At 41.2% G+C, this 24,177-nt stretch overlaps 1 protein-coding gene and 1 long non-coding RNA gene across 2 annotated transcripts in view; one reads left to right on the top strand and one right to left on the bottom strand.

Moving 5' to 3' along the window:
* Positions 1 to 6,129, bottom strand: part of LOC148003005 (uncharacterized) — a 54,607-nt gene extending 48,478 nt beyond the window's left edge. The window contains exon 1 of the long non-coding RNA XR_015631882.1: positions 5,728 to 6,129. This is a non-coding gene — a long non-coding RNA (uncharacterized LOC148003005). The remainder of the gene's footprint in view (positions 1 to 5,727) is intronic.
* Positions 5,808 to 7,358, top strand: Ccl12 (C-C motif chemokine ligand 12). The gene is made up of 3 exons (NM_001105822.1): positions 5,808 to 5,931; positions 6,560 to 6,677; positions 7,061 to 7,358. Exons 1-3 carry the CDS (start codon positions 5,859 to 5,861, stop codon positions 7,164 to 7,166), a joined length of 297 nt encoding a protein of 98 aa, NP_001099292.1. The 5' UTR covers positions 5,808 to 5,858; the 3' UTR covers positions 7,167 to 7,358.
* The last annotated feature ends 16,819 nt before the right edge of the window (positions 7,359 to 24,177 follow it).

The raw sequence follows: 24,177 nt of genomic DNA on the forward strand, positions 1-24,177 counted from the left end.
AAGAGAAACATGATTGTCCTTTACAGAAAATCACAAAGAATCAGCAACAACACTCTTACAGTTAATATGGTCATAGAAAGATTGCAGAATATGAGGTTATGATATGAGATTCAAGAGCCTTCCAATATGTCATTGATGAACAGGAAGTTAACAATACTTTATTATTTATAGTACCACTAAATATCATGTATGTAGAACTTAACCATAGGAGAAATGTATGGTATACAGGAAAAAAGCCACAAACCTCTGTGAGAGAGAAAGAACTAAGCCAATGGAGAGATCTCTGTGTTCAGCTGGGAGAGTCAATCAACACTGTCAGCCTCCATGTTCCTCTCCAGTTGACCTCTTCATTCAACACAATTTCAATCAAAATCACATCAGGTTCTTTGATGGACATTGACAGAGTACTTCTAAAGTTTATCCAGAGAGGCAAAGCACCCAGATGGGTTCATATAACACTGAAGGAAAAAGCCAGAGGCCTTACGTTACCTGACTTCCAGACTTACACAGGACTACAGTCACCAATACGCCATGGGATTGATGATATAATAGAAAATAAATCAATGGTACAGAAATAAATCCACACAAATTGCCTTTGGAAAGCAGCAGAGGCAATTCAATGGAGAATTCTCAGCAAATGGATTTGTAACAACTGGGTGAACACACAAAAAGAAAATGGATCCAAACACAGATGTCAAGCTTTTCACAGAAATTAATGTGACGCGAATCACAGACATAAGTGTATCTACCACTTAAAATTCAGACTATACAGCACTGTGCACACCATAGGTTTTAAAAGACAGAGAACATATGAAACTGAGAGGAGACAGTGGTGGTCGAGCTAGGAGGGTGGCTAATGGAGGTAGGAAATGGAATGTGGGCATGATCAAATGGAATTCAGGTATGACAACCTCAGTCAATAAAAATGACTTCTAGGAGATAAAATGGGAAAAATAGCTGACTGTGTTTTTGGTATTAACTTGAAAGACACAACATCAAAAGTACACACTACAAGCAAACAACTGATAAATTAGATTTCATGAAAACAAACAAACAAACATAAAAACCCTTCCACTCTGTGAAAGATACTGCTGAGCAAATGGTAAGTCACAGATTGGAAGGAATTTTCTGCAAAAACATTTATCTAAAAGAGGATCATACGAAAACTATGTGGAGAGTTCTTAAAAGTCGCCTACAAGTTTCACACATATAGAAAGGTTAGAATTTTACAATAAAACTCAGGAAGAAAGATGGAGCAGAGATTGAGGGAACAGCCAACCAATGACTGGCACAAGTTGAAACCCACTCCATGGGAGAGAGCCAACCCCGGATACTATTAGTGATACCCTGCTCTGCTTGCAGACAGGAGACTAGATAACTGTCTCCTGAGAGGCTTCATCCAGCAATGCGTGGAAGCAGATGCAAAGACCCACAGCCTAACAACAGGAGGAGTTGGGAAGAGTCTTGTAGAAGAATGGGTAATAGGATTGAGTGAGACAGAGGGGTCAAGGACACCACAAGAAAGCCTACAGAGTAAACTAACCACAGGCCTGTGGGAGTTCACAGAGACTGAACCATCAGCCAAAAAGGATGCAGGGCCGGGACCTAGACCCCCTAGATAATTAGTAGCACATGTGTCACTGTAAAATTATATTAAACAGTTTTCTTTTACCCCCTCTAGATCCGGCACCTTGCCAGAAACACACATCCCAACTCCTTGGTGGCCCAGTGTCTCTAGCTGCCATACACTCTCTTATACTTAAATCTGCACATGAATAAACACACGACATGATAACCTCTGATAAGATATAATTGCCCACCTAAACATACAAAGCCCTGTACACATCCGTCCCTTAAGAACATTCATAACAACCTGTAAAGGTGCAGCATGGAATCTTAACATCAGCCTCCATGTTCTCTCGGTGGCTTCTCCTCCAGTCTCCTGTCTCCTTTTGTTACAGTCTCCTCTTCCCTCAAGCTTTTCTCCTGCCCATCCTTCCTTCTCGTCCAATAACAGGCCTCTTTCTATCTTGTACCTGCCTCACCTGTATGACATCATCCTACACACATGTGCAGCTTGGTTTTCATGTGAGTCTCCTAACAATCGAAGTAGGGGCTGTCTCTGACTCTGTTACCTGCCACTGAATGCCCTTCCTGTAGCTGGACTGATTCATCGGGCCTCAGTGGGAGAGGATAGGTTTAGTCCTGCCAGGGCTACACATCCTAGGGTGGGGTAGTACCCAAGGGGAGACTCCCCTTCCCTGAGGAGAATAGGAGGGTGGAAATCGTGAGGGTGGAACTGGGAGGAGAGGAAGGATGATATTAGGATATAAAGTTAATTAATGAATTAAAGTTAATTAATTAATTAATAATTAATGAAAAGACGAAACCAATCATATGCACACTGTAAAGGCAACACACATCTCCTACAGTTCTTTACTACAGCAATGAGTTGTTGAAAAGGGAATTTTGAAAGCAATTGCATTCATAATAGTCTCAAAAGAGGGAGAAATAAGAATGAAGGAAGATGTTGGGACTATACAACGAAGTTAGCAAACACAGCTTAAAATAAAATGAAGATGTGAAGTAAGGAAAATATACTTCAGGTTCATGGGTCAGAGGACAGTTTTGTTAAGATGTAAATACGTCCTACAGTCATCTACAGACTCAAATCCCAGTAACTCATTCAGCAGAAATAGATGTCCACATCCTAAAATACAATCAAAATATCAGTGAACCCTAAATAGTGCCTATAATCTTGAATTCAAGTTTGGCTACTAACTCTCAGTAACTAAAACTGAGTGTGGTGTTGACACAACAGGGGACACAGTTCAATGAAGCAGGACAGAGGTCCCAGAAATAAATTCCAGCCAAATGGTCCAATGGTTTTTTAAGAAGAATGGCAAGAGTAATCTGTTGTTTTCCCTCCAGGAAATAGTTCTGGGAAGATTGAATATCTCATGCAGAAGAATAAACTTGGACCCTTTCCCAGCACCGTATTAATACTTAACTCCAAATGTATCAAAGATGTAAATTAAGATCCAAATCAACAAAACACTTAGAAGTCAACACAGGACAAAGCTTCCCAATGCCGACAACAACGAATTTCTGACTATGGCTCTCAAGTCATGGGTGACAAAAAGCCCACAAGTTAAACGTTGTGGTAACTAAAGTGTTTCCAGCATCAAAGGACAGCGTCAGCAAAATGAAAACGCCATCTGAGAAAAAGGAAGAAGTATTGCATGTTGTAATGAATTTGTATCTAGAGAATAACTGCAACTCAACAGAAATTAATGACTTGAGTCCAACATGGACAGAGCATTTCTCCAAAGGAAGTATACAAACAGCTGAAAAGTCCAGAGGAATAAGTTCATCACCAGTAAACAGTACAGAAATGAAAACAAATATCGTGATGGCTGACTACTTCCCATCTACTAAGATGTCTACTAGAGGAGACTGTAGCAAGTGTCTCAAGGATGTGGAGGGAGTGGAGTCTTGGGGGTGGCTGCTCAGACTGTCAAATAGAACAGCTCTGTGGGAAAGTAGGGTAGTTAGCTCCTCAAAATAAACAAATACGTAATTACAGTAGAATCCAGCCATTATACCACTTCTGGTTATTTACTCAAAGACATTGAAAGCAGGTGTTGGTGAGACTCTTGCCCACCCATGCAGTTGAAATATTACTTATGACAGAAGCATAAAAAGTAGCTGGGTGTTCATGGATAAGCATGCTGTGTGGTCTACCTAGTGTGGAACCTTACAAGGCCTGCAAGAAAAGGAACAATTATGATATGGGCAAAACATAGAAGCTCCTTGAAGGTATTGTGCTAAATAAAATAATGCAGTTGAAGAAAATTTGACACATTGTCCGTCAGTTTACGTGAGGTGAGGGAGCTGAAATCACAGAAGGGAAAAATAATGGTGGTTGCTGTTGGGGGATGAGCCATGAGGAAGATCAGGGAGCAGGTGAGGATAGGGCTGCTTTATCGAACGTAGAATTTGGTTGACAAAATAGAGTCACGAAGACTGATTGCAAGCCCATGTGAACTGCACACTTCATGGTTAAGAATATAATTTCATGGGGGGTTGGGGATTTAGCTCAGTGGTAGAGCGCTTGCCTAGCAAGCGCAAGGCCCAGGTTTCGGTCCCCAGCTCCGAAAAAAAGAAAAAAAAAAGAATATAATTTCATGGTATACATATTTTGCCTTAAGAAAGCATAAATTAATCTTCAAAAAGTAGTGAGTAAGCTACTAATGTACAAATGCTGTCATAGAGGAACCCAACATGTAATGTTGCTTAGAAAAGTGAGCCAGCCTAGAAGTGCTGTAATATTTGCTTCCAGTGGTGAGGGAACGTGAGTGGTGAGAGACAGATGAGGCCAGCAATTTACATCCTGGCCTCCCTTCCCATCTTCCAGTGACCTCTCCTCCATGGTGTGTAGTGAAAGGCCTTGGAAGCCATTAGCAAACAGACCCGAACTTCCAGACTCTTCATGAAAGCATGGGCTTCTCTAAATGATTTCACTTGGGAAGAATCACCCACTGCAGAATCAACTCCACTGCAGGTTTCCCTCCATTGCAGGAGTTTCCCATATGCAGGACACGCCCACTCCAGGATCTCTTCACTATAAGACCGTCCCTTCCCAGTGCAGAGTTCACCTACTGAATGATATTACCCATTACTGGATCCTCCCCTGCAGGATTCCCACAACCGAAGGACCACATCCCCACCCACTGCTAGATTTTTTTACTCACTACGGGATCCTCTTCACTGTGGAATCAACTCCACTGTGGAATCCTTCCACTACGTGATCTCCCTTAATGCAGGATCCCACCCGCTTAAAGTCACATCAACTACAGAATCAGCATGTGCCAGCCAGTTCTCTAAGACTCTAGGACTTTGAGACTTTGAGACAATGAGTTAAATATAATGATGCAATTCTATAAACCCAGCTATCTGGAAAATCAAGACAGTAGGGTCACAAGTTCGAGGCCAGCCTGTTCTACAAAATTAGTTCAAGGCTGGTTGGGCAACTAAGTAAACCCTATCTCAAAAGAGAAATGGAATAAATGATGAAAGAGAGAGACAGAGACAGAGGGACAGAGAGAGCAGAAAGAAGTACCGGGCATTCAGCTGTAGCATGAATGTACACTAATGTTAATGTACACTACATGTTAATGCTTAGCATGTGGTAGTGTACATGCCTATCCTGTGGTAGCATATATGCCTAACATGTACAAAGCTGGACCTGTTACATTTGTGGTAACAGAAGGAAGAGAAAAATGAGGAAAAGAAGAAGTCTGGGAAAGTCTGAATGACCTTGCCATTTCTTCAGGGGCCTAACTAAGTTCTGAGGAGCCCATCCAATTTAGGATAGCCGTAGCCTAGTGTAATAGAGGCCTGAGGCAAACTTAGCATTCATTATCTCCAACTTCCTGACACCCTCCAAGAGGCAGGCCCTGGCCTCTCTTTACTCCACTGTGATTTCTAGTTTCGTTTCCTTTCCTTTCTTTCTTCAGTAAAGATGAGTTTTCCATTTCAAAGAAAGGAGAACCCCTATCCAATGAGGTCACTCCCCCCATGTTGCTGGCCTCAGCTGAATACCTTTCCCTCCCTGTTTTACAGTCTAAACTGGCAGTAGACAGAAACCATACAGCTTCCCTTTGGCTGTGAGGAAATCACCCCTGGGGTCCCAATGCCTACTCAGCACAATTCTGAGGCTCTTACTTCATCCTTCTGTAGGATCCTACCAGGCTCCTTGCTTCTTATAAAAGTCAGATGGAGCTTCCAGAGGAGCAGAGACGGTGACACTGGCTCCTGAGTCCTCCAGCTCTCATTCCAAAGCCTTTGGCCTCAACATGAAGATCTCCACCCTTCTTTGCCTTCTGCTCATAGCTGCCGCCATCAGCCCACAGGTGTTGGCTGGACCAGGTAAGGCTTCCTCTCTCAGCACACTCCAGAGCTGCTGCATAATCTGCAGTTTTGAAGATGGAGAGATTCAGGTTATAAGAGAAATTAAAAAGAGTCATTGAGCCAGTGACATAGTGAGCCAGAGCCAAGTGCTCAGAGCACTGAAGCCAGGCCCTGTGATGTCTCATGACACCAGCTCTGGGACAAGATGCTGAATGCAGCCACTACAGATATCGCCCTCTCCTTCTTTGGAGAGGTGACTCAGTGTGGCTCTGTGGTGAGAATGACATCTCAGCAATAGAGGAGTGACAGATATGATGGCTTAAAGAAGAATTTGTGGGTCATGGTTCAGAGTGCTTCAAGAGAAGCAGCCACATGTGGATACTGGGGAGGCTTCTTAAACTCTAAGCCCACAGCAACAAAGTGATGGACAGCCAATTCTTAGAACTTCTTTGCCTGTGTCAGAAATTGATGGGAATTTTTTCCATACATAGTTAACAGCAAGGACATATTCTGTAATATTCGGTGACTGGGTTCTAGATATAGAAGTTGGGATCTGTAACTCTTAGATACAGTCCAGCATTCTTCCTTCCCTTGTGAGAATACCCTGCAAGGTCTCCTAACTGTCCCTTTGCAAAATTATTTTCAGATTCAGTGTTCACCCCAGTCACCTGCTGTTATAATGTCGCTAAGCAGAAGATCCACATTCGGAGGCTAAAGAGCTACAGGAAAATCACAAGCAGCCAGTGTCCCCGGGAAGCTGTGATGTAAGTTGGCCGTGCCCAGCACTCCAGACAAATTTCCTATTTGAAGAGCAAGTGACAGGAGTCTGGACTCATGGTCTTAAGTCAAACAGATATAGCATCTTACTGGTCTGGTCCCCTCCTCACCTAGGAAAACTGATCCCCTTAGAGAACCCATACATCCATCAATTTAGAGAAATTGCACCCAATTCATTTAGCCAGGAGACTGGAGAGATTTAGCTAGGAGAGCAAGAACAGAGCTTCTTCCTGAGTCCTCCTTTCACCTTTCCCAATCTTCTCTCCTGCCTCCTCATCTGTGGAGGAGTAGAAGAGGCCTAGGACCAATAGGTCATGCTCTGAATAGAACCCTCAGAGCTCCTTGTCTAATGATGTCCTCTCCTCCACAGCTTCAGAACTGTACTGGATAAGGAGCTCTGTGCTGACCCCAAGGAGAAGTGGGTTAAGGACTCCATGAACCACTTGGATCAGAAGTCTCGAACTCAGCATCCTTGAACCTTCACGTCTAGGCTGAAAGTTCCAGAAAAATTACATTTATTTCCTCTGACCTTCCCCATGGACAGTGCGATAGTTATTTATTATGATATCTAAAGAGAGATGCTTTTAATAATTTAAAACACAAACTTACTGAAGTAATATTTAATGATATCTAAGTTATATTTGGGCCAATTAAACTGACTTTAATTTACAAACTGTGTATTTATTTTTATAAAAACTCTGTTAAATTCCTGGCAAAATGTCACTATTCTTGCTCGCACTTGCCCATGGGTTAGTGAGATCCATCCATGGCACATTAGCATGATACCAGCTTTGTATTCTTAGAGAATGAGTGCTTCTTCTAGTGGAGTGTGCACTTCCTACTGCTGTCTTCAGTGTTATTATATGGATATAGTATTTTCAAAGAAAAGTACGCATGTATTCTTAAGTATATTACTCTAATTTTGGATCACGTTAAGCTGGAAGGGGGAAACCATCAGCAATGGGTAACAGTGTGAAGGACCGTCCTGCCAGAATGTCTTTTGGTGGGGGGTGGGACCTGCTGAGGTTCAGGGAGAATGGGCCAGGACATGACAAGCCCTGTTCTCCCTCAAGATCCAGCCCTTCCATTAACTGACTGAAGTCATGAGCTTCTCCAAGTCCATTTCTTTTCTCATTACATCTAACTTTACATGGATTCCCTTTAATGGCTTCTCACAATGGTCTTGAGACTTTTCTAGCTTCAGGGCTTTCCCATGAAATGTATTCTGGAGCAAGCCCAGAGTAATAAGATCTTAGGGGTAAAACCAGACCAACAAGGAACACTGGACATCTTTGTGCCACATTTATTTGGGATTTTTCTGTGGATAGCTCTCTAACACGTCTTCTGTGGAAGGGCTGTGGACATGATAGGCTACGGATACACAGTGCTCTTCTGAAATGTCCAAGAGGGAAGGTACTGAGTCAGAGAAAAGAATCCAGCCAACTGCATGTCCCAAATCTGGAGGAACTGGGGGTAAGCATTAGAAATAAAAGGTTGCAGCCTTGCTGTAGGGACTCCTTAACTTCAGGACAGGAAAGTGTTAAGAACACAGTAAGTGTACTCAAACTGTAAGGGCAGAAACACACTGAGAGGTAGTAACAGAAAGAGTTGCCAGGTCTAAGCATAGGATACTATGAGGAAGAGGGAGCCAAGGAGCAGCCACTGCAGTGGTACAGCAAGATCGTGACAATCTAAGCTGAATGCTCACAAGGGTGAAGTCATAAATAAAAAGATAGGCAGAGTAACGCGGTGTGGAATGCTGTAGAGGGGAAACAAATGACCCTGGATGTGAACTCACCCTTAGAGGCTCACATAGCAATTTAAGGGGCTGGCATTCTTCAATGCAGAATTAATTTACTTGTGTTATGGTCTGAATGCCTTGTTCTTTCAAGACTCGTGTTGGAATCTAGTCATGTCCCTTTGTGCTGTATGCACAAGGAAAGTAAGGTGACTTGCTTTACAAGTTTAGAGAGAAGGCTCAGACAATCCAGCATGGCCACTGATGAGGCAACCTGGCTGTATCATAGCCCAGCAGAAAAACAGAAAGGGTGCTGTGTACCAAAGGCAGAGGGCACACAGAATAACCATGTGTATTCAACACTGTACCTTCAAACCACTCCCAGCATTGATCCATTCACAAGGGTGAAGCTCCCAACACCAAAGTTTCCATAAAGTCAACCCCCCCCCAGTACATAAAGGTCCCTCCACCATCTCATCATCATCAACCATGCTAGGGACCAAGCTCCTAGCATGTATTCATTGAAGGACACTCACATACAAACCGTATAATGCATTATGATGGGATTAAGAGGCAGCACCTTCAGTAGGTGACTGAGTCAGGAGGTGTCTGCTTTCATAAGTGATATTAATGTTAATAGTAAGGCTTGAGTTTTTCCTCTAGCTGTGACAGAACACAGAAGGTGTACAGATCAAGCCCTGGCCAGACACCAAGTCTACTAGTACATTGATCTTCACCATACACAAATCCAGAATTTGAGCAATTAATCTCTCTTCTTTTAAGTTACTATGCCTAAGGTATTATGTTTTGTAATAGGAATAGATGGGTATAATTGCTATGTTAATGGTGTTAAATGTCCCTCCCAAGCTCATGTGCTGGAACATTTGGTCTCCAGCCAGTGGCATATTTGAGAGACGGTATAACCTTTAAGAAAGGAAGAAAAACATTTGGAGGTGAGTGACATGGAGCGGGTTCTTAAAGGTTATAGTCCACCTTGGTTCCTGTCTGCTACTGAAATATGGTCAATCACAAGCTCATGAGAACACAGGCCAAACTGTTCACATCACAATACCATCCAAATGCTATGACAGACTGTACTCTCTGGAACTGAGAGCCAAACTAAATACATCCTCCCTTAAATTGTTTCTGTCAGGTATCATAGGGAGATTTCAGAATGGGCAGGGGAGACGAATCCGTGAGTAAAGTACTTGGGCCATCGAGAGGATCTGAGCTCGGATCCCCCAGCTCCTACATAAAAAAAAAAAATGGTAGTATCAATCTTCAACTCCAGATACAAGAAGAGTAACTAACTGAGGTAATCTTTGTCACCCAATCAGTCCCAAGGCCAATTTGTAAGAGCTCATGAGCATCCACTCATGAAGGTAAGAACTTCTCTTTCTGGCAGTCTCTTTCTTCTACTTATGTATTCGTCTGTACTATATGTGTTGTATATGTCTGTGTGCAACATAAACCTAAGTCAGCTAAAAGAATGAGAGAAAAATGAGAGTAGAGTATAAGTAAATAATAGAAAAAACTAACGAGACTAAAGTGGATCTTTGAAAATAAAAATAAAAGCAAAAACGTTCATCTGGAACAAGCATGTGCAAAGGGTAAAGGCACAAATTACTATCAGAAGTGCAAGAAGAGCGTCTTTACTATTGCCTTAAATAAGACAAGACCATGAAGAATGTAAGATTATCAAGAACTCTTGGTCCAAAACCTGAAAGTATAGGAAAAGTTATTCAACTTCTTGAAATAAGCACTCTGCCAAAACTCACATAGGGACATAATAATCAAGACGTATCTTTCTCTATCACATAACTTGGATAAAGAATAGTCCTCCAACCCCGAAGGTACAACAATCTCCCAAATTATACCAATGAATTCGACTGAACACTGAAGCTACAAATGACACCCATGCTCAACAACTTGTTCTAAAACACAAAAGCAGAGTGAACACTGGTGAATGCACTTCAAGATATGCATAGACAGAGAGAGACATGCTGTGCTGTGCTGAGATTACAAGTAAGAAGAGCCAATATTATCTGTTTGTTCTTTGCAACCTAGCAGAAGCCAGATAACATATCAAGCAAAAGCATGATCCATATATATATATATATATAAATATATATATATATATAAATATATATATACACATATATATATACATACACACACACACACACACACACACACACAGTGGCCCTTCCTGGACACCTAGTCCAGCTGAAAAGGGTCATCTCCAGCCTCAGTGAAAGACAACCTGTCACAAAAAGGAGAAGCGATTGAGGGAGACATGCCAATGTCAGCCTCTAACCACAGACAAACCTAGAGCATATTCACACATGCTCTAGCAAGCATCAGTGTAACACACACACACACACACACACACACACACACACGTGTGCGCAGAGAGATGGGGGTGGGAAGGGAGGGAGAGGCTTAAAACTATTCAAAAAATGATGACTGTAAACTATCACATCAATCAGCTAAAGGATAAAAGGTCACATGTTGCTATCAATAGACCCTGAACAGCATTGAACAAAAGTGCACACCTGGGGCTGGGGATTTAGCTCAGTGGTAGAGCGCTTACCTAGGAAGCGCAAGGCCCTGGGTTCGGTCCCCAGCTCCGAAAAAAAAGAACCAAAAAAAAAAAAGTGCACACCCATCAGGGTTCTAAAGCCAAAATTGCTTGTCAACACACTTGGAACAGGAGGAAGCTTGTTCAGTCTAATGAACATCTATGATGATCTGTAGTAAATTCCACACTCACCGCTGCTGAAGTAGATGTTCTCATAAGGTTGAGACTAGCAGAGCACTAACCTTTGCAGTGTCCTATCAGTGGGAGTCCTGGCTGATTCATTAGACAGAAAGAAAAACAGAAGGGTACATAAATAGAGGAAGGAAGTTAAGCTGCCTTTAAGAAAAACATGTTTGACTTCTGCAGAAAATCATAGGGAATCAATGACAGGTATAAAAATAGACTCTTACAATTTATGATTGTAGAAGGATTTCAGAATGGACAAAGCAAATGGAATAGGTGGGTAAAGTTTCTTGGTGCTCAAACATGAGGACTAAAACTTGAATCCCAAAACACTCAGATTGAAAAACAAACAAACGAACAAACAAATAGCAACAAACCAGGCGTGATGGGGCTTCCATCTGCAATACTACTGCAGAGATTGGAGGCAACAGGTACATCGTGGAGTCTTGCTGACTACCCAGCCTATAAAAAAATCAGGATCCAGGTTCATAGAGAGACCCATACACCTCAGGTACACACAGGTGTGCATACACACACTCTTGCACACAAAGGTCATAAAGCGCAAAGATTCAATAGCCTTCCTGTATATCAGTAATGAACAGCTCAAACTGAAATTAATGACACGATATCCCTTATATTGGCCCCCCAAAAATACATAATAATCAGTCTAAGGAAAAATGCAAACATTCTTATGAGAACAACTACAAACCTCTGTAAGGAAAAAGAACTGAGCCAATGGAGGAGATCTTTGTGTTCGTAGGAGACAAACGTAATCAACACTGTCAGCTCCCAAGCTCTCCCCCAGCAGAGCTCTTCATTCAGCAAAATTCTAATCAAAATCCCAACCAAGCTCTTTGATGGATATTGACAAGATAGCTCCAAACTTTTTTCAGAGAGGTGAGTTAACACCACACTGGAAAATAAAATCAGAGAACTCATGTTATCTGACTTAGAGACTTACCACCTGGTTATACTCACCAAGGTGTATGGGGCTGATGATATAAGAAAATACATCAATGGAAAAGAAATAGATCTGCACAGGTTGCCTTGGAAAAGCATCATGGATGATTCTAAGAAGAGAGGACAGTATTTTCAGCAAATGGTGCTGTAACAAATATGAAAATTGTAAAAAACAAACAAACAAAAAATGAGCTTAGGTAGAGACCTATTTTTTCACCAAAAACAAAACAAAACAAAACAAAAAACAAAAAGCTATTAGGGGCTGGAGAGATGGCTCAGTGGTTAAGAGCACTGACTGCTATTCCAGAAGTCCTGAGTTCAAATCCCAGCAACCACATGGTGGCTCACAACCATCTGTAATGGGATCTGATGCCCTCTTCTGGTGTGTCTGAAGACAGCTACAGTGTATTTATATAATAAATAAATCTTTTTTTAAAGCTATTAGACGCATGCTATATATGTGTATATCTACTGCTTAGAATTCAAAGCTACACAACCTCTAGAAGGTAAAGTAGAAGAAGACATAAGGTGATGTCTTGGCGACTTTGTTGGGACAAAATACCCTGAGATAGATGGTGCATATGCATGAAGCATTGACAAGCACATCTTAACGGAGAGAGGGTTTATTTTGTTCTAGCATTTCAGAGCATATAGAGTTCATCATGGTGAAGCAAGCATGGCTGGAGGATCATGGGTTTTGGCCTGCACACTGGCCTTGACAGCACTGAAGCAGAGCATAAAAAAGAACTGGGCCTGGCTACAAAACCCCAGTATGCTGCCAGCCATGTACTCCTGCCACCAAGACTCAGTCTCCTAGAGTTTCTACAACATTTCCAAAGCAAGGACATAAGCAAAGTTTGACCCAGATGACCAAGAAAAGACATGCCATTAGTGTTCTCCCTTGCTGTCTGTCCCTGTGATAAACACTGACCAAATGAAACTTGGAGGAAATGGTTTATTTGGCTTAGAGGTTACAGTCCATCATTGAGAGAAGTCAAACCAGGAACTCAAGGCAGGAACTGAGGCATAGACCACAGAGGACCACATTTTACTTGTTTGCTAAGCCTGGTTGGCTCAGTTTACTGCCCAGGCCTGCCTGCCTAGGGATGACACCAACCACAGTGGATGGATCCTTCTGCATCAATTAGCAATCAAGAAAGTGCCTCGAAGACATGCCTACATGCTAAGTTGGTGGAAGCAGTGCCTTGTGTAAGGTTCCCTCTTGCCAAGTGTGTCAAATTGACAACAGACGCTAATTACAATAGTGCACCCCTTTAAGACTTTCATCACTTTTTCCTTCTTGTTTGTCCCCAATATTTCACATGAAAGCCATCACATAACACCCAGTATAACTAACTGTACAAGTTTTATAATCTTTTTAAAAAATTCCAACCATATATCTTTAAAAGTTAAAAGTCTATTTACTGCAGGTTAATTTAAAACTGAAACTCAGCTATCTTTTTCCTTGCTCCAAGAAGGAAGAATCTTTACACAGCTACCATCAAATCAACGTAAACCAAAATCCAACAGTATAAATAGTTCAGTGTCTGCCAGCAGGGGTTCACGCATGATCTTCTGAGCTCCAGAGGAGCTGCACCTCTCCAAGTCAGCCATCTGCAGTATACACAGAACGTCTGGGAGGCTCAGCCTGGCTCCATCCCACACCTTCTGCTATCCTTAGTGGAGGCGCCATGATCTTGGAATCTCTAAGAATTGGGGTTCTACACTGAATCTGAGGCTGCACCTTTCCCAGTTGTTTCTCTACTGTCTTCCTCAAAGCCAACCAACCTGACACATGGTACTAAGCCTCAGCTCCTCTCCACACCCCCTTCATGCCTATGGATTCCAGGATGCTCCAACCCTGCCACATGGTGCCAAGCCTCAGCTGCTTTCCGTCCTGCCCCAACTTTAACCCCTTGTATAAATGTTGATGAATTCTGTCTGGTCTTGGACATTCCTTGATATAGTTCTTGGTCCAATGGTTTAGTATAAATTGGCTATTAAAATTCTATTTGTTTGGATGTCCTTTTATATTTCAACACATTCTGTTTATAGGGTTTTTTTTATCCAGACCATTGAGTTTGGTCATTTGTTAGCACTCAATTTTCCTCAGTGCCACACTTCTGTCAATACAAAAACAGAACCCACAATGTTCACCTCAAAGGGAAGAAGAAATTATTCTGGAGCTAAATGTGAGTGATTATGGCCCCAAAATACAAATTTATATTACCTCAAAGTCCATTGTCCAAGGTGGTGACAGTTTGGTGAAATTTTTACAAGCAGAAGGCCAAGAAACTCACAAATAAATATACTTTTTGAATACGTTAAATAAATACAGCAAAGTAGAAAAATGTCTGCCATGGGCTTCAGATGCTGTCTGATGCTACTCATAACTTTTGGTTGGTAGAAATTAGAGTTCTGATAAGCTAGCACATTCCAAAAGGTTTGAATCTGTCAGTCATGGGATATTAGGTCTCACCCAGATATGGGCAAGCAATGATTATTTAGGATGCTAAAGATAGTTCAAGGTAAATTGGAATTAGGCTCTAGACTTGCAGTGTTCCAACCTCTCTACAACCATTAGGCCTAACCAGTTAACCAGTTTTACAGAAAGTTTAGTTGACGGCGCATAACCAAAGCCAAGAAAAGAGACAATGCTTAAAAGCTACCAGTTAGCATTCTAGGTGGTCTTATGATTAATTGCATTAACACAAACTTGAAGGTAGTGACAACTTTTTAAAATCCAAGCAAAGAATCCTCTCTCTCTCTCCCTCCCTCCACCCTCTGTCTTCCTCCCCACTTTCTCCCCCGCCTCCTAAGTGTCCTGGGCAATAGAGCAAATTATCATGGTTGGGCTCTTTTTTTTTTTTTTTTGCTTTGTTTTTGTTTATGGGGCAAAGCCAATCTGTCCCTAGAATCTCTAAATAAACTGGAATCATAAAACCTGTAGTCAATTTGCAAGATCACTGCTTTTGGAATGCTACGAGGACACGTGTGCACTCATATGTACGTATGGCACAGGTTCCACTTATGGAGAGCACCCCAAAGCCAACCAGAGAATGTTTCGTTGCTGTTCCTATAACATTCATGCCTCTATTGTTCCAATGGACACATCATGCCGGGACATCACTGTTCACAGCTCACTGTTCACAACTGGCATCCACATGTGAAAGAGAGCACGATGTTAATTTAGGTCTGGGTTAACTGGATTGCTTCTAACTCAATCTATTTGCCTATTAATTTCACAATTTTGTTTTTTCTTAACAGTTGAGTAATAGTCCATTATGCAAAATGCCACATTTTCATTGGATTGTTTTCAACTTCTGAATATTGCAAATAGAGCATCACGGAACAAAGATATGCAAGCATCTTCATAGTGGGACACAGAGTCCTTTGGGTGGATGCTGAAAAGTGCATCATGTGATAGATAAATTTCTACAATTTGGAAAAGCCTCCACACTGATTACCATAGTGGTTGCACCAGTTCAATTTTCCATTGGGACTTACTAGATTTTCCCCTTTCCTCATATGCACTTGTTGTTATTGTTTTTGTTTGTTTGTTTGTTTGTCATACACATTCTTATTTGAGTAAGAAAAATCTCCAAGTAGTTTTCCTAGTTTTGATTTGAATTTCCATGATAGCTTAACTAAAATGCCATCTTAATGTTTAATTTTTGTAGTTCTTTTTATATTCTGGATAATACCCCTCTCTCAGATGTATAGCTGGCCAATAGTATCCTGTTCTGTAGGCTGCTGCTTCAATTGAATGGCTATGTTCTTTGTTGTACAGACACTAAAATGGTTTCGTGTAGTCCCATTTGTTAATTGATGGTCTTAATGTCTGTGCTATCTGGTTTGTTAGGAAAGTCTTTTCCTGTGCCTATGAGTTAAACGTTATCTCTTACTTTCTCCTCTATCAGTGTCTTATGTGAAGCCGTTGATCCTTTTGGAGTTATACATAAGTTGAGAGATAAGAATCTAGCTTGAATCTTCTACTTGTAGCTATCCAGTTTAAGCAGCACCATTTGTTGAAGATTCTGTTGTTTCTCCCATGTGCATCTATAGTCTCTTAGCAAAAATATCTGCAGTAGGCAGCTCTATGTGTGTGGACTTATATCTGGGTCCTCATTTTTATACATCAATCAGTGTGTCTGGTTTTGTGCTATAACTATTAACCTTATAAACTCCTATATTCATGTACTACAAAAGGTGATAAGCATTTTGGTTCAATCAAACTTTTTACCTCAAACTTGTACCAATTTCTGCTGGACTTGTGAACTGCAAAACTGCTGATTCGTGTTCTTCTTCATCTACAGTGACAATTGAGTATTCCAAGTGCCTAAGCTCAAGATTCCAACGACAGTCCCGATTCCCTGTTTCTATGTTTCTTAAATCATTTTTTATTTATATTTTTGATAAGTGTTATGCATTTGAAATTCTCTCTAATATTTTATAAATGACAAACATCATGATAAACCATGTCTTCAGGGAAGGCTTAAATGAAGGCACCGTGCCCTTAGTCCATCATTCTTCCTTACATCTGTTTGCCTTCTCACATTTCAAGCCTTTCCTGAAACAAGTCTTTATTATGGGAAAAGATTCTGTAGACACAGGAAAAATAAACAGTTGGATTAAGGAGTATGGTGACTCAGGGCATGCTAAGGAGTTTGGCCTTGCTAGCTGTTTTTAGGTCATGGTGTATTCTTGAATGTTACAACTTTAGGTATAATGTACTACTATGTCTGACATTTAAATATTGTCTCTGACAGAGGTCAAAATTCAGAAAATCATGAAATATTAGACATTAGCTCATGGTGGCTTAATATAGCAGATATAATTCAGAGATTTAATCCTGAGTGGTTTTACTAACTATATCCCTCATTTGAAGACTTTCTTCCTGCCTACTATTCTGGAAACTTTGCCTATACTAATGAGGAATGAGACCGGGCATGACAGTGTTTGGCATCCATACACATTGAACAGGATGCTTGGCCAACAGGGTTATTGTGAATTGAAGTTCTCAGACAAAAGTCATACATATATTAAGGATTCTGCAAGGAAACAGCTCTGTGGTGTAGAAGCTATGCTCCTGTAGGATGCCTCCCACTGCAGGATCCCTATCACTGCAGGATCCCTACCACTGCAGGATCCCTCCCACTGCAGGATCCCTATCATTCACTGCAGGATCCCTCCCACTGCAGGATCTCTCCCACTGCAGAATCCCTACCACTGTAGGATCCCTACCACTGCAGGATCCCTATCACTCACTGCAGGATCCCTCCCACTGCAGAATCCCTATTGCTGCAGGATCCCTAGCACTGCAGAATCAGCACATGCTGCCCAGTTCTCCAGGACGTTCAGGCTGAACCAGACATAGTAGAGCAGCTCTGTAATTACAGCATTTGTCAGACCGATAGGGGAGACTTACAGAACAAGGACAGCCTGGGAACAAAGTAAGTTCTGGGAGAGCCAGATCTACTTAGTCCTCATCTCAAGAACACACAAAAAAACTAGCTAAAACAGAAGGGCTGAGGTACAGCTGCTGTTTAGTGGTAGAATACTTACCTGGCTATCATGTGCAAGGTTCTGGCTAACATGTAAAGTTTCTAGTAATAAAAGAGAAAGGAAGAGGAGACCGGAGAGGAGGAGACGTGAGTCTACCATTTTTTCAGGGTACTTTGGAGTCCATCTAGGTTCTGAAAAAAAAAAACACCTACCTATCTTAGGGTTGCAATAGCCAAGTGTAAAAGAGGCCAGGGGCAAAGACTTGGGCCTATCTTCAGCCTTCTGACCCCCTTTCAAAAGGAAGCTTCTGGCTTTTACTCCATGAAAACCTTAGTTTCTATTCTTTCTTCTATACAGATGTTTTCCATCCCAACATTTTAGAATCCCTGATCCAATAGGATCACTTCCTCCATGTTGCTGCTCTCATGCTTACCCTTCGGTTTCTATCTCACAGCTTAAGTTAGTTAAAGATGGTAGAGACTGAGTTTCTTTCGAGCTGCCAGGAAATCACCTCATGGTCTGATGGCTACTCAGCATAACAGATATCTTACTTTCATCTCCCTTTAGGCATGACCCTGTCTGCCAGACTCCCTGCTCCCTACATAAGGCAGATTGGAGCCTCCTATTTCTCCATGGCCTACTTTCACTTCTGTAGCCATGTATACATCCCCTACCCTGTGGTTTTGTCCTATAAAAAATGGCTTGAGAAAATACCTCAGGCTGACCTCATGAACCCCATCTTACAAACAGACAGCTACTGATTGAGCTCTGATGTGTACACAAATAAAACTTGTTTTGATTTGGCTATAATGTTGGTAGGTGGTCTTCCTCCTTGGGTATGTGGGATCAACAAAAGTTTTGTGTACTGTACCAAATTTTATAAATAGATTTAAGTATTGGTAATTTAGCAGAAGGATGACAAGTCAAACAGTAATAGTTCTGTATAATAAAATTCTTTGTGGAAAATGTCAGGGCGGGGAGGCAGAAAGGGGGAGTGTGGATGGGGAGGGGAAACACCCTTACAAAAGAAGGAGAGGGGCATGAGATAGGGGGCTTATGGATGGGAAACCAGGAAAGGGAATAACATTTGAAATGTAAATAAAAATATCCAATAAAAAAAGAGAGTATTTTGATAAGCTCACCAAGACTGGTTCCCTGAACTGGGTAAATTAGACCCTTTCTAGAACAAGACAAATCTGCCAGGGCAGTGGGTTTTTTGGTTGGTTAGTTGGTTGGTTGGTTGGTTGGTTGGTTGGTTGGTTGGTTGGTTGGTTGGTTGGTTAGTTGGTTGGTTGGTTGGTTGGTTGGTTGGTTGGTTAGTTGATTGGTTGGTTGGTTGGTTGGTTAGTTAGTTGCTTGGTTGGTTGGTTGGTTGGTTGGTTAGTTAGTTGGTTAGTTGGTTGGTTGGTTGGTTGGTGTATTTTGTACAGCAAGAACAGATGCTTTCCTTGCTCTCTGTGACTTTAAGTTTTCTCTTTCTACCATGATAGTTCCTGGAAGGGAACTCAAGTCTTCAGACTCCACAGCAAAAGCCTTCACCTGCTGAGCCACCCTACCAGATTTCATACATGTTTTTGAATGCCTTGCTGTTGGTCAGATTTCATTGGGACAGAGAACTCAGCAGTAGGGAATTTCTGTGGATGGGGCCACTCTGCAGGAATGTCTTATAGTTTGATTCCAATGTGATGTGGGAGTCTGTGGCCCAAACTCCTTTCTTTCATCAAACCTATCTTTGTACAAAGTCTCTCCCATGACCTCTTACAACAGTTCACTGACTTTTTTTCTCTAACCTCAGTTTTTTCTGAGACTGAATTCTCAAGCCCAGGTTAGCATCTTATGATGAGTGAAACCAGACTTCTGAGGAAAGTTATGTCTACATCCACTTGGAGATTTTTCTGAGAATAACTCTGACACATCTATCCTGAGAGTAATGAGTGGTAATGAAAAGCAAAAATACAGGACTTTTCTGAGCTTCCAAGAAAGAAAATTGGTTGGGGGGGTAGGGTATGGAGCTCCAGGCAGCTAAACACTGAAAAGTCAGGGGAATTGGGATTGAAAATTAGGAATAAAAGGTTATACCATGGCTTTAGGGGTCCTTGAACTTGGAGTGGTAAATACTCAAGTCCTAAGGCACTAGTAAATGTTCTGAAGTAGCAGAGGACAATAACACACTTGGAGAAGCAGTAAGAAGAGTTGCCAAGTCTGGACTCAGGATTATAGTGGTGCATGGAGCTCACTAGGGCCTAAGCAGTGAGCCAGCACAATTGAGTTTCAATAACAGCCAAGGCAGAGCAATGGCATGTGAAATACTGTAGTAGGTAACAACGAATTCTGTGTGTGGACTCAGCCTTCTACAGTGGCATAAAGGAATATTCAAAGGGTTTTGAGACTCAGAATTACTTTATTTTCGTTATGATCTCAAAGTCTGTACTCCTCCCAGTTTCATGATGGAATCCAGCTCTACCATCTTGGGACATTTGTGCCGACTGTGCAGCTAGCACTTTATCCACTGAGCAACTTCCCAGGCCTCATGGCAGACTCTTAGAGTCAAGCTTACCCTGTGCTTCATGAGCTTAGCTGGCTCAAAGACAGAAGACAGAAGCCCTCATTTAAAAGCAGAACTGTATTGGAATTTTGATGGGAATTTTACTGAATCTGTAGATAGCTTTGGGTAGGATGGCCACTTTTACTATGTCAATCCTACCAATCCATGAACATAGGCTATTTTTTCCAAATTCTTCTTGTGTCATACAGTTTTACCATGCAAGTCTTTCACTTCCTTGTTGAGAGTTACCCACAAGATATCTTCTATTTTTGAGGATATTATGAAAGGTGTTTCCCATATTTCTTTCTCAGTCCATTTAGGAGGGTTACTGAGTTTTTGTGAGTTAATTTCACATCCAGCAACTTTGCTGGTAGAAATTTAAGATTACTTATGTATACTATCATATCATCAGCAAAAAAAAAAGTTATTTTGACTTATTCCCTTCCATGTGTATCTCTTTGATTTCCTTCACTTCTTTTAGTACTCTAGCTAAGACTTCAACTACATCATTGAATAGGTATGAGAAGAGTGGACAACCATATCTTGTTCCTGATTTTAGTAGAATTGCTTTGACAATTTTCAGTTTCACATGAAAACACACACACACACACAGAGAGAGAGATAGATAGATAGAGAGAGAGAGAGAGAGAGATCTGAAACAATACTGAATACTTAAAAGAACTGTTGAAATTGTCACCATCATCAAGTTGTACTGCAGAGATTTTGTGAAACAAGAACAGACACATTGATCAATAGAATCAAACTGAAGACCAAGACATAATCCACAACCCTGTGGATGCCTGATATTTTTAGCCCAGAAATATATGTTAACGGTAAAACCTGATGGCTTCATGTAGAAGAATCCAAATAGATCCACTCATACTCAGCACCCCCATTCCTAACCCAGAACCTATCTCCAACCGATAAATGCTTGCAAATGAAAATTTAGTTTTCTCCAAGGAAATTTCACTAGGGAAACAAACTACTCTTAAGGGTAGACCATATGCCCAGCAGTTGATGGCAGACAGAAAACAAATTCAATGACATCGTTAGAGGTTCCTTGTCTCATAACGTCATGTCAGGACTTTTCTTCTTCTTCCTTTTTTAAAAATCTTTTTCGTTGTTATTTTTATGTATATTTTCTCTTTTTTTTTCTCTACAGGTATTTTGCGTATATAGCATGACTTGCATTTTGTGTTTTGATGGGATTCCTGAGTGTGTGAATGAGTGATTCTCTGTATGTATAACTGTTTCTCTTGGGCTTGCCTTTTCTTGGGCTCTTTTCCTTCTGTTTATTTTGTCCTATTCCAATGAACCCATTTGTTTTATAGTGAGAGACAGAAAGGAGATAGGTTTGGAGGGGAGGGGAGGAGAGGAGAGGAGGAACTGGGATTAGAGTAAAAGAGAAATCACAATCAGAATAGTGTGTGTGTGTTTGTGTGTGTGTGTGTGTGTGTGTGTGTGTGTGTGTGTGTGCGTGTGTTTGATGAAATGAAAATAAGATAAATAAGGGGGACTTACTCTTTGTCCAGTCATCTCCCTTGGGTTCTTTCTTCATGCCCATGTGAAGAGATAACAGAATTCCAGCCCATATGGAAACACGGACAACAGAGAAAGGCTCTGATGCATAAACTGAGCTAATTCACTTAAGGCAAAACACTTTCCCCTCAATGTATTCAGAAGTAGAAATAGTACTCCCATAGTGGAGAGGTGTCTAGCTAATGACCTCACACATATCTCTACCCTTCTTTATCTCTTAGTAGCCATATCTGCTGACCAGGTTGGAAAAGGTATGTAAAGTCCCTGGCAGTAAAACCATTAAACTATCCAGGATCACAGCTTATTGGAAACACCCCTAAGTTACTTATCACCTAATTAGAGAGGCGTTTTCACTGAAATTCATATCCAAAGCTCTAGAGCAACAAAGCAAACAAATCATCGGGGCACCAAAGTAAAACTGCACCAAATAACTTCAACCAAATTTAACCTCTCTCTTCTACATCCTCAAGATCAAACTGGACTCAGAGATGTGAATCCAGTATTCATAAAATATTGGGTCACAATTCCCAAATGTCCAAGGCATGAAGACTCAGCCTGACCTGACACCAGGCTACAAGGAAAGGACACAATCCAAAATTTCAACAGCTGCATTCTGTAATTTGTTATTTTGCATCTAATAAAACTGACCTTTTGCGCAAATAAATAACTATAACAGAATGTGTTTTGTCTTCTTATTTAGGTGATTGGTATGTTGTGTGCCTGGGCTTCAAAAAAATGGTTTTTAACCCTGCATCTTTATATTAATGAGTTCATATCTGTGTGTTCTCATGCACTCCCATACACACTGGAGACAGAAGACACAGAACCATGGAGGCCACTAATCTAGAACCTCTTCTTAAGCATGTTTTGATTTCACCTTGGATCTGAGCCTGCAGTATGTTGTAAGCTATGACTCATTTTATTCTTTCAACATCTGTTCACGATGCCTCTTTCTTCTCATATTTTCTTCCACGGGCTCATCCTGGGTGACTTGCTGGGTGATGAGCATCCAGTACTATACACTTGCCTGAGCTCAGAAAGCAACAGGGAAGGTCTCTAGGTAGCAACCTTCCAAAGGATGCCATTGAGACAGACATTTAAAAGCGTGTGACTTCTTCTACCAGTGGCTGATTCTGGAATTAATTTTTTAAACTTCTATGAGCTCCAAAACCATGGCTCCCAAGGCTGACAAGATACCAAGTAACTTTTGAGTCCCCATCCCACTCTGATCCCTTCACAGTCTGATCACTAAAGTACCTTCCTAAGAGAGCTGTCTGCACACAGGTCCCAACTAAGTTTTGTCTTTTTGATTCTTTTTTTTTTTTTTTGTACCCAGTCAACATTTTCCCTTCCCCTTGATCAGCACTTGGATCTCAGTCAGCGATTAACTGGAGCCAGGGCCACACACTCATTTGGGTTCTTTTATCAGTGCTAGATCTGTGACCAAGGTCAAGGCCTCAACAGCAAGCTCTTCAGAGTCAGGGCAGCTCACAAATCAGGGCTGAGAATGAAACTACATTAGCCTCTTGACTATGGAAAAGATGCCAGGAAATAAGCCACTTACGGTTGGAGAAGGACGCAGACACGTATAAGAAGTTGGGAGGCTAAAATATATCTTCTTATGGCATTGATTCTGTACTCAAACTATGGGTATACACTCATGGTTTTAAGGATAGATTACAGACAGGCAGGTAGACAAGGACACATAACTAGAGATCTATATAAATACACATGAATACATGAGAACATTAGCATACACATATACTGGTCATGTTCATTGGGAACACTTAAAAACAATGCTACATGTGTGGCAATGTGCACAGCAAGTGCCAATTTATAAAGACCACTCTCTATTAAAGAAGCAGAGAGTCCCTGGGGATGAATGTCTGCAACATTTTGTCCTGTTAAAGAGAAATGAAGTCGTCAAAGACTGCAGGAGATATATGAAAACATGAAAGAACCAAAGAGAAGAGGCTCATACCAGCCATTCTGAGACAATACAATCACCAAAATGCGTTATTTTAGCCCAGTGAGTAAAATCAGAGAAGGAGAGGCCCTAACTTGCATGATATTAGCCAATATAGAGAGATAAGGAATGGCAGTTATTAGAGTCACCTCTTGGTATGAATATTTATTCAGCCAAGAATCATCAACAAATGGTCAAACCAGTGGGTGAATATTCAATTGAGTATTAACATGAAAAACATCTTTCCATGATATAACAGAATAACTAAAGAAATAAGAGATCTGATTGATGTACATTGCTAATAAGAGAAGAGAGCTACAGATATGTTAACTGTGTAACACAAGTTGACACAGCCAGTGGTGAGCACACGTACCTCCTGGTGGAGCCCATCAAGGACACGACCTGACTTCAGTCATTCTGCAGCCAGCCAGACCTGGGGAACCAAATCTCACCAAAATAAATGTCCGGCA

Source organism: Rattus norvegicus, chromosome 10, assembly GCF_021556685.1.
Source record: "Rattus norvegicus strain SHRSP/BbbUtx chromosome 10, alternate assembly SHRSP_T2T, whole genome shotgun sequence".
NCBI lineage: Eukaryota > Metazoa > Chordata > Mammalia > Rodentia > Muridae > Rattus > Rattus norvegicus.

Bases quoted from the DNA above. Each gene is read 5' to 3' on its own strand.
- Ccl12 (NM_001105822.1), top strand. From the start codon at position 5,859: ATGAAGATCTCCACCCTTCTTTGCCTTCTGCTCATAGCTGCCGCCATC. The intron at 5,932-6,559 runs GTAAGGCTTCCT...AATTATTTTCAG, and splicing joins ACAGGTGTTGGCTGGACCAG to ATTCAGTGTTCACCCCAGTC. The intron at 6,678-7,060 runs GTAAGTTGGCCG...TCTCCTCCACAG, and splicing joins TGTCCCCGGGAAGCTGTGAT to CTTCAGAACTGTACTGGATA.